This window comes from Oncorhynchus mykiss, chromosome 22 (genome assembly GCF_057628025.1).
Source record: "Oncorhynchus mykiss isolate SJ-2025 chromosome 22, ASM5762802v1, whole genome shotgun sequence".
NCBI lineage: Eukaryota > Metazoa > Chordata > Actinopteri > Salmoniformes > Salmonidae > Oncorhynchus > Oncorhynchus mykiss.
The window spans coordinates 11,340,512-11,351,783 of NC_143043.1; the positions used below are offsets into that span (position 1 = coordinate 11,340,512).

The 11,272-nt window shown below is 41.0% G+C and overlaps 1 protein-coding gene across 1 annotated transcript; it reads left to right on the top strand.

Annotated features, from left to right (window-relative positions):
* Window positions 1-502: 502 nt before the first annotated feature.
* LOC110501343 (UDP-glucuronosyltransferase) lies at window positions 503-10,585 on the top strand. Its single transcript, XM_036958650.2, has 5 exons — window positions 503-2,912; window positions 4,731-4,862; window positions 7,075-7,162; window positions 7,347-7,566; window positions 8,884-10,585. Exons 1-5 carry the CDS (start codon window positions 1,974-1,976, stop codon window positions 9,170-9,172), a joined length of 1,668 nt encoding a protein of 555 aa, XP_036814545.2. The 5' UTR covers window positions 503-1,973; the 3' UTR covers window positions 9,173-10,585.
* Window positions 10,586-11,272: the final 687 nt, after the last annotated feature.

Below are 11,272 nucleotides of genomic sequence, written 5' to 3' on the forward strand. Positions count from 1 at the left end.
CAGGATTACATTGTTGTTGTTGATTACAGTAATTTCACCTCCAAATCTTTGATTAGCACTGTTAACTGCATAGTAATTTGTGATTGAAAGTGTTGATTGCTTAAAACGTAGTGTTATTTCAATGCAGAATTATTCTTTCGATGGAATGTTCAAGGATATCTAATATTATATTAATCATTACCATAGTGTAGGACAAATGTAACGTATTTGTGTCACTCTGCTGAAGGTGTTTTATCAACCGTGGTGTCAATAACTGTAGGTGAACTTCCTTTCTATATATGATATGTTTGATGTTATCTCCCCCGGACTGGAGGTGTGGATGTCTGTTTTCCAAAGCAGCTTGTTTCGCACGCCACTGGTCTTTTTTGAAGTGTGTGTGTATATCAACGTGTGAAAAGTGTGTGAGCGTCTGTGCATGCAACGGTGGTTGCGAAAGTATGTGTGCATGCAGGTTGGCGTGCCACTGAGAGTTTAAGATTGCGTGTCAGTGTTTTGGGTGGGAGGAGTTGAAGGGGTAATGGATTCATGGAACCTGGATTCCTCACGAAATATGAGGTAATACTTTGAGATTTAGGGTATAGCTCAATGGTTAGAATACCATCATGACTCCTCCCAGAGCAGGGTTATTGGTGTAAGGGTTAACTATGACTTGCATTTTGCGTGCTCTGTAATGACCTTTCCCGTTACTTTTGTTTTTCATTAAGCAGGTCTTCATTGACCCAGGTTTATTCAACAAAAGAATTGTCGCACAAAATGTGTAATGGAAACGGCAGCAATATAATCCATTTCCTATCCATTCGACAGGAGTGTATTTTTATTTTGTCTAGCTTCTTTATTGCGACAAATGATCATGGAAACGTTTTCTTTTTAAAATATATTATGATTGCCTAATAATTTTGAAGGTACACGGGGCACGTGATGTATCAGAAACTATATCGCGTCACTTCTCATTTCATTCTAAATGTCTGCTACATGCTAAATAAAAAATGTCAACTATAAAATTATGTTTCTGTGCAGGACTGTGTCCTGACTTCCCAGAATGCCTAAATTGCTGCCCCATGCTTTTCTGGTTGGCTGGCAACTTTCAACATCCCAATTATTTCAGATCTACAAGAGTGGACGTTTCAACATGGCATGGACCTTGGCGATACGTTTGCACATGAGAATTGTTAAAATATGGCACATATGAGTACATTATTGCATTCTGTAGCCTACCTCCTATAGGAGGGCATACAGGCTGTCGCCAATTTATTAATGCGCAATTTGCCTAAATGGGTAATGAAAACAACCATTACATTATTATTGAACACTGTAGGGTTTTGCGTGTTTTTGAAAAATGTGTAGGTGTCACAAATCACTGGACAAGTTATTGTAAACATAGCTAATGTCATGCTACTCAATGGGACATTTATGAATAACAGACAACAGTTTATTTTGTAGAACTAAGAAAACCATCAATTCAACTATAGCAATATGAGGACTATTGGAAAAAAAGTATAACGCTGTATTATCAATGATTGTTGTGTTAAAAAAATTGCTCTTATTTTTTTTTACAGAACCCATTTAAATGAGTGATGCTTACTTTTCTCGTTTCAGTACTTGTTAATACAATGTTTTACTGATCATAAGTATAACTGTTATACTTTTGCAAAAAGTCACTAGTCAATAGGCAGCTAATATCGGCACCCAGAACCAACTCAGTTAATATGTTAAGGCTGTCACATTGAAATTACTAGCGAGCTAATCCTCTCCATGTCATCAATAACCATAACCATTCAGCCTGCTGATAGACTTTAGTCAACAGAAAGGACTGACTGGGGTTATATAACAGCCTGCCTGCAAAGGCAGACCCAGACACACACAGTTTAGTCTGAGGTCCAGCCCCCTCTCAGTAGCATTCAGTGCCAGACTTCAGGGAGGTAGTTTCCTTCTCACAAAACAGCTTGTGTAACTGAGCAGAGAGTCAGAGAGGCATGGGCTGGCGGAAGGGTTTTCCTGTGGTTAAGCAGGGGCAAGGGCTGGGGCCGAGGCTGAGGTTGGGGCCAGGGTTGGGACTGAGGCAGGGGCTTAGGTTGGGACTGCTGGTTCTGCTGTGCTGCCTTGCCCTGTGTCCAGCGCCTGTCCAGGGGAACAAGGTCCTGGTGATGCCTGTAGACGGGAGCCACTGGCTGAGCATGAAGCTGCTGGTGAAGGAGCTGGCGGCCAGAGGCCATGAGATGGTTGTGCTGGTCCCTGACACATCCATCCTCATCCAGGGCTCTGACTACTACAGGACTGAGACCTTCAGGGTCCCCTACAGCAAGGCACAGCTGGACGAGAACGTCAACAAACTGAAGGACGCTGCATTCCTCAAGGCCCCGGATGTAATGGACATATTTGTGAACGTGCAGCACCTGGTTCACTTCACCACCATGCAGGTGAAAGGCTGTGAGGGTCTGCTGTATGACGAGCCCCTGATGAAGCGACTGAGAGGAGAAAGATTTCACATGATGCTGACCGACCCCTTCCTACCCTGTGGATCCGTCATCGCTGGCTCCTTCAACATCCCAGCGGTGTACTTCTCGAGGGGGATCCCCTGTGGGCTGGATGAGAAGGCTGCCCAGTGCCCCACTCCCCCATCCTACGTACCACGCTTATTCTCCGGCAACACTGACCACATGGATTTCCTAGGGAGGGTTAAGAACATGCTCATGTACAGTCTGGAGAGCTACCTGTGTACGGTGATGTTTGCCAGCTTTGACGAGCTGACCAGCAGGTACCTGGAGAAGGACATGACGTACAGGGAACTTCTGGGTCACGGGGCGATCTGGCTGCTGAGGTATGACTACTCCTTTGAGTATCCCAAACCCAGGATGCCCAACATGGTCAACATTGGCGGCATCAACTGTGGTAAAATAGCTCCACTTCCAGCGGTGAGTCTCATAAGAGTATGTTTTAGAACAAACAACTTCAACTGTGGTAAAATAGCTCCACTTCCAGCGGTGAGTCTCATAAGAGTATGTTTTAGAACAAACAACTTCAACTGTGGTAAAATAGCTCCACTTCCAGCGGTGAGTCTCATAAGAGTATGTTTTAGAACAAACAACTTCAACTGTGGTAAAATAGCTCCACTTCCAGCGGTGAGTCTCATAAGAGTATGTTTTAGAACAAACAACATCAACTGTGGTACAAGAGCTCCACTTCCAGCAGTGAGTCTCATAAGAGTATGTTTTAGAACAAACAACTTCAACTGTGGTAAAAGAGCTCCACTTCCAGCAGTGAGTCTCATAAGAGTATGTTTTAGAACAAACAACTTCAACTGTGGTAAAATAGCTCCACTTCCAGCAGTGAGTCTCATAAGAGTATGTTTTAGAACAAACAACTTCAACTGTGGTAAAAGAGCTCCACTTCCAGCAGTGAGTCTCATAAGAGTATGTTTTAGAACAAACAACTTCAACTGTGCGTAGCTGTGCAACCAATATGGAACCAGGTCCAGAAACCTCAAGGGATAGATTCACTACTGTGGCAATTATACACCCCACTATAATCTAACAGAGGAACTGAGGGGCCCTTCTAGTTCCTACCCGACAAACCACAGGAAGATAAACTACTCTGCAGGGATTGTTCTGTGGGGTAAGGGTTGGGGTTAGCTGTGATTGTTGTAGGGTTGATTATGCCTTTATCTTCTATGAATACAGGGTGTGTAATCAAGGCATGGTATCCTTTCACAACTTCACCCTCCCTCCTTCAGTTAATGTTTTGCTAACCAGACCAAAGACTGTTCTAATACTGATGTGTGGAATTTAGACATACATTTTTGCTATGTGAGTTAAATAATTTGATACCTTGTCTGTTTATATTGCTCAATGTGAAATATTGATGAGCACCATGAGGTGAGGTTTCACACAGCAGTTGCTGTTTGTTTTCTGCCTGTATGTACATACAATTCCATTGCATAGTGAAGGACCACAATTCATTGTGTGTTTGGTTCATCGTGTGTGTGGTTCTGCGGATATTTCGGAGAAGGGTCTACTTGCAATTACTGTGATTTGTGGTTGTGAGGCCAGTTGGACGTACTGCACCTTCAAATCACATGCACCGAATACAATAGGTGTAGACCTTACAGTGAAGTGCTTACCTACAAGCCCCTAATCAAGAATAAGAAATAAAAGATAAGGAACAAGTAATTGTGCTGGGGACAATAAAAGGCCAGTCCAAAGTGTAAAGTTTGGTCACACAGTACAATGCCACAGAAATGTCCACCAGAGCTGTTTCCAGATAAATGAATGTTCATTTCTCTACCATAAGCCGCCTCCAACGTTGTTTTAGAGAATTTGGCAGTACATCCAACCGGCCTCACAACCACAGACCACGTGTAACCACGCCAGCCCAGGACCTCCATATCCGGCTTCTTCACCTGTGGGATCGTCTGGGACCAGCCACCCGGACAGCTGATGAAATTTAGGCGTATTTATGTCTGTAATAAAGCCCTTTTGTGGGGAAAAACTAATTCTGATTGGCTACCCAATGGGTGGGCGTGGCTCCCAAGTGGTAGGTGGGCGTGGCTCCCAACCATGGCTGCGCCCCCGCCCAGTAACATGAAATCCCGGGATTAGGGCTTAATGAATTTATTTGAGTTGACTGATTTCCTCATAAAATCATTTAAATTGTTGCATGTTGTGTTTCATATTTTTGATAAGTATAAATGTAAAACGTTTTTGTAAACCAACTCTTCCCCCGTGCCTCAACAGGACCTGCAGGAGTTTGTGGATGAGTCAGGAGAGGATGGCTTCGTGGTCTTCACCCTGGGCTCTATGATCTCTCAGATGCCTGAGGAGAAAGCCAAGCAGTTCTTTGATGCCTTCAGCAAGATCCCTCAGAGGGTAAAGACACCTCGATGCTGGCCCAAATGGCACCCTATTCCATATATTGCACTACTTTTGACCACAGCTGGTCAAAAGTAGTTCACTATATAGGGAATAGGGTGTTATTTGGAACGCATCCATTGTCTGTCTATTACATAATGTTTCCCACAGTTAACCATTTCTGACCAACACAATCTTTAAGTATACAGTCTCTACGTCTTCTGTAGATATCAACAACTGACAACATATTTCCTGAGCTTTCTTACATCTCCTAGATATAGGACAGACACTTTAAAACCTTATTCCTTATGATTTATGTTTTTACTGTCTTTTTGATATTTATGAATGAATGCGTTTCTATGGGCTGTAGTAGTAAAGGCCAAATTCAATATTTTATCAAATCACATTTTTATATATATATTTTTAATACCAAATGGGGTCCTAAAATTCAAAATCAAATAGCTAAATGATCAATAGTATGACCATCTTAAAACAATTCCATATGTTAGCTTAGTCATGCACTGCAATTACACAATTGACTGATGATAGGTTGAAATAAATTCACAAGAAGAAGATTGTGGGAGCTATACTGTTAGATTTCAGCCTGTGTGTCCATGTATACTGGTGATTCAGCCCTATATGGGTCAGCAACCACAGCTAGTGAAATTAATGCAACCCTGAACAAAGATTTGCAGTCAGTTTTAGAATGGGGGGCCAGTACTAAACTGGTCCTTAACATCTCTAAAACTAAGACCATTGTATTTGGTACAAATAATTCTTTAAGTTCTAGACCTCAGCTGAATCTGGTAATGAATGGTGTGGCTGTTGAACAAGTTGAAGAGACTAAATTACTTGGTGTTACCTTAGATTCTAAACTGTCATGGTCAAAAAATATTGAATGGTTGTAAGTCTGTCTGTGATAAAGAGATGCTCTGCTTTCTTAACACCACACTACACAAAGCAAGTCCTGCAGGCTCTAGTTTTATCTTATCTTGATTATTGTCCAGTCGTCTGGTCAAGTGCCGCAAAGGACCTAATTAAGCTGCAGCTGGCCCAGAACAGAGTGGCACATTTTACTCTTCATTATAGTCAGGGGGCTAATATCAATACTATGCATGCCAGTCCTTCTTAGCTAAGAGTTGAGGAGACTGAATGCATCACTTCTTGTTTTTATAAGAAATAAATGGTTTGCATAGTCAACTTACATACAACACTGATAAACACACCAGACATGCCACCAGGGGTCTCTTTCCAGTCCCCAGGCCGGGAACAAATTCAAGAAAATATACAGTATTATACAGAGCCATGATTGCAGGGAACTCCCTTCCATATCAAAAAACAAATAAAGCAACACCTCCAGTCAAAAGGCCTCTCCCCCATATGACCTACTTGTTGTGTGTACTGACATGTATATGTAACTGATAGATGCACACACACGCAAACTACATGTTAATGTACAGTATGTCAATTGTAAGATATTTTGACTGTAATGTATTTTTCGTTATGTGTCAGACCCCAGTAAGACTAGCTGTAGCCATTGGTGTCAGCTAATGGAGATCCTAATAAAACAAAATCAATACAGCCTAATTGTATAATTATCTATAGCAGAAAGCAATGGGTTAGAAGAAGCCTACATAACCAACCCGTAATGTAAAATGCAACATCCATTTATGGCCAGCTATGTAAAACTCTAACACGGATTTATCCTGCAATAGATGTCATTCAATTGGTAATATTCATTTTTGTCTTCTTCTCATGCCTTTTTAAGGGGAAAGTAATCTGAAAGTAATTAGATTACGTTACTGAGTTTGGGTAATCTAAAAGTTACGTTACTGATGACTATTTTGGACAGGTAACTAGTAACTAACGGATTACATTTAGAAAATTACCTACCCAACGCTGCATATAGGCCTAATCTCCAATCCACCATGAATCTAATCTAGACTAAGAACAAGTCCTTTGTCCCCCGTTGTACTTAACTCTGAGGAATGCTGTAATTACATGGAGTTTCAATGATTTGCATATTCTCCATATACTACGTCAAGGGTCATGGCAAGCTGCTGTTCTATGTTGTTCAGTTTGTGTGGTGTACAGTGGAGCTATGCCTTAAAACTCTCCAGACACACATTTATACTCCACTACAAAGTGGTGTATCTTTACCACTATATCCAGAATTGTCAGATGATTCTATATGACTTGATAAACTAAGTAAACTGTTCTCTGTTTTCAGGTGGTGTGGAGGTACACAGGAGTGGTGCCTGAGAACGCTCCAGACAACGTCAGATTGATGAAGTGGCTTCCTCAGAATGATCTGCTGGGTTAGTTTCGTCTCATCATCAGAGATAATGTTACAATGATATAGTTATGATGAAAACCACCTGGGTTACAGAAGTTACAGAGGGGTACTCTTCTCAGTAAACACATGCTACTGTTGTTGCCATTTTGTAAGAGAAACAATACATATTCTTCTTCGTGGTGAATGTTCTATGTTCCATGTTCTAGGCCACCCCAAGGTCAAGGCCTTCATCACCCATGGAGGAACCCACGGTATCTACGAGGGGATCTGTAACAGTGTTCCCATGGTGATGCTGCCGTTGTTCGGTGACCAGAGTGACAACGTACATCGCATGGCGGTGAGGGGTGTCGGGGAAGTGCTCACTTTGTTCGATATCACCTCAGAGAAACTGGTGGAGGCCCTCAACAAGGTCATCAACGACAAGAGGTCAGACATCATGTTAACGTAATACAAGGAAGAATACTGAACAAAAATATAAACGCAACATGCAACAATTTCTACGATTTTACTGAGTTACAGTTCATATGAGGAAATTAGTCAATTGAAATAAATAAATTAGGGCCTAATCTATGGATTTCACATGACTGGGAATACAGATATGCATCTGTTGGTCACAGATACCTTTAATAGAAAATGGGCCCCAGGATCTCATCACAATTTTTTTGGGCATTCAAAATGCCAATCGATAAAATGGAATTGTGTTCGTTGTCCATAGCTTATGCCCGTAGCATAACCCCACCACCACCATGGGGCACTCTGTTCAAAACATTGACATCAGCAAACCGCTCACCCACACAACGCCATACACATGGTCTGTGGTTGTGAGGCAAGTTGGACGTACTGCCAAATTTTCTAAAACAACGTTGGAGGCGGCTTATGGTAGAGAAATTAACATTAAATTAGCTTGCAACAGCTCTGGTGGACATTCCTATAGTCAGCATGCCAATTGCACACTCCCTCAAAACTTCAGACATTGAGGCATTGTGTTGTGTGATAAAACTGCACATTTTAGAGTGGCCTTTTATTGTCCCCAGCTCAAGGTGCACCTGTATAATGATCATGCTGTTTAATCAGCTTCTTGATATGCCACACCTGCCAAGTGGATGGATTATCTTGGCAAAGACAAAATGTTCACTGAGAGGGATGTAACCAAATTTGTGCACAAAATTTGAGAGAAAAAAGCTTTTTGTGCATATGGAACATTTCTGGGACCAACATTTTACATGTTGCGTTTATATATAATGTTACAAGGACATGTTGCGTTTATATATAATGTTACTAGGACATGTTGCGTTTATATATAATGTTACTAGGACATGTTATACACTGAAAATACAAACTATTAACCTCTTAAAATGTAACTACATGTAATCCAAAATGGAATCTACATAATCCTCGAAAGTAATTTTTATCATGAGAGGACCATCAACAATAACTAGTAATGCTGCATTCTCCAAGATAGGTTAAAATTTCACCTTTCTGGTAAAAATAGTTATAAATTGTTGAGGTGTAGACACATTTTAGTGCACAAGCTCAAATTAACAGGACAATTAGGATAAAAATATAGCAGTGCAAACAGTACAGGGACCAAATCCTAACTTGAGATCTACATATTGAGTTTCAGTGCAAATATATTATTGTCAACAATGCATGATTTAAATAAACGTCTGAGTTCCTCATTAGAATTCAGCACCAGTCTATGAGGAGATTGGAAACCCTGTTGCATCTGTCCTTCTGCCCCAGTTACAAGGAGAAGATGCTGAAGCTGTCAGCGGTACATAAGGACCGTCCCATCGAGCCCCTGGACCTGGCCGTGTTCTGGTCAGAGTTTGTGATGCGTCACGGCGGAGCGGAACACCTGAGACCCGCCGCTCACGACCTCAACTGGATCCAGTACCACAGTCTGGACGTGTTCACTCTGCTACTCACTATAGTTCTCATTGTTGTCATGGTCACCGTTAAATGCTGCAAAGTCTGCTTCCGCAAGTGTTGTGGAACGAAGAAGACTATGAAGAAGAAGAAGAATGAGTGAATGTCCTTCCTGTGGCCTAGGCCGGGATTCAATCAAAGGCTCGTTGTAGAGCGCTGTTGACGATAATGTGCCTTTTAAAGGCAATGTTCCGTGTTTGCTGAGATCACATTCACAGTAAACGCTGCAGATATTGGCTCAATCAGAAAGTACCTTAAAATGTCAAGCGCGCTACAATGCGCTACAGATTGAATCCCAGCCCAAGCCATCAGGCCCTAGAGTCCAGAGTAACTATACTACCCACTCTAGGCCCTGTATATAACATTTTTATGTTTGTTTGATTTGATATCTCAGGATAATGTCAGAGTAACTTCATGTATCTGTTGTCAATAAGGCCTGATGCCTGCCACCAGCAAGACAGTCTCATTCCACCACAGGAGGTTGGTTGCACTTTAACTGCTGGTAATGGCTGGAGCGGAATGAGTGGAATGGTATCAAATACATCAAACACGTAGTTTCCATGTGTTTGATACCATTTCATTTGTTCCATTACAGCCATTATTATGAGCCGTCCTCCCCTCAGCAACCTCCTATTTATTCCACAGTCAGCCACTGTGCTGTTGGAGTGTGACTTCAAAACTGTTGGCCTGTCTAGCATGTGTGATGCCAATTCAAGATCCTGTTTAGTAAAAAGCATGAGCTGACGCACACATTGTTTTGTAGAGGCGCTAACCAACAAGGATTGAACTGTATAAAAATCAAGTCGCACAGTCAGTTACCAAAACGTTGGTTATTAGGTCTACTTAATCAATTGTTTGGAGTATATATATTGAGTGTACAACTTTCTTGTTTTACAATTTAGGATCCTGGTAACACAACCAATATATGTCATGTTGGTATAAAGGATTATGGAGACAGGTGCAGGAATACACAATAGGGGTTTTTAATACACCCAAAACAAACACGTATACAAAAACACTGGGCTGAACCCAAACAAAAGAGCGAGGGTAAACCCTGTTGAACGCCACAGGACGATTCCCATAATACACAATGTATATAGCACGCAGCATAACAGCTGCACCAACGCATAGGTACTCGCACCACCAGTGGACACGGGAACAATAATCGACAGCCCGATAGAAACCAAAGGGCACACTTATACAAGTACTAATCAGTGGGAATAGGGGACAGGTGTGCATAATGAAAGTTCCGGAGGGATCCGTGACAATATAGTGGCAAGAAAGAATTTCTCTTTGCTTTGAAAGGCATTTTGACAGTAAAAAGCTAAAATTGGCTAAATGTAGTCCTTTATCCATCGTTTTTGGAATTTCCGATGCTCCCTGACTGTCTAGCTTTCATTTCAGTAATTATTGTTTTTTTGTTGTACAGTACATTTTCATTATGTTTGTAATAATGTTTCAAGTGAAAAAAAAACATTATTGTGAAAATCTACAAATAAATTGTAATACAAAGTTGCATCTTTGTCCCTTTTCATTGCAGTTAGAGGGAAAGGAAGTGGGCTGTGGCTGTATTAGTTAGGTTATTTTTTATTTCCAAGTCAAAAAAGGAGAGTAAAAAAAAACTGAAAATTGCTCTATTTATTTTTTGTTTCTGAATTAGAAAATTGCATTCTTTTCTAATTTATTGTATCAAAATTGGACATGGAATAACGGGAAACACATAAAAAACAAAAATTGAATAAAAGTGGTTGTTTTGTTTATACCCGGAAGTACACAGATTAGACAGAGTATGACTGGAAGATAAAAATACTAATGTTAGCTGAGATGCAGAACTTTTTTGGAAGTTTGCATGCCAATAGAACAAACTGAACAACAACTGAACAAAGTTGGCTTGCACTTGCTGTTTACTGACTATACTCATGTTAGATACTCATGTTAGATAGTAGTAGCTAGTGGAAGTAAGTTAGTCCCTCAGCCTGCTATAAGATGAAGCTGCCTGACCAGAGCTACCTGCTGCGGAAAGGTCAAATTTCTCCATTACTTTCTGTAGCTACTTAGCTAGATCTTCAGTCGGCTGATGGTGTTTATTTACTGGGCAATAATGAACAGTAGTTACTGTAAATGGTCTCTCTGGTACTTTATATAGCTAACTTAGGTATTGCTTACACATACAACAATATCCAATTAAGCTATAGTGAAAGGC

Coding starts and splice junctions, on each gene's coding strand:
- LOC110501343 (XM_036958650.2), top strand. CDS start 1,974: ATGGGCTGGCGGAAGGGTTTTCCTGTGGTTAAGCAGGGGCAAGGGCTG. Junction 2,913..4,730: donor AAATAGCTCCACTTCCAGCG/GTGAGTCTCATA, acceptor GTGCCTCAACAG/GACCTGCAGGAGTTTGTGGA. Junction 7,567..8,883: donor AAGGTCATCAACGACAAGAG/GTCAGACATCAT, acceptor CTTCTGCCCCAG/TTACAAGGAGAAGATGCTGA.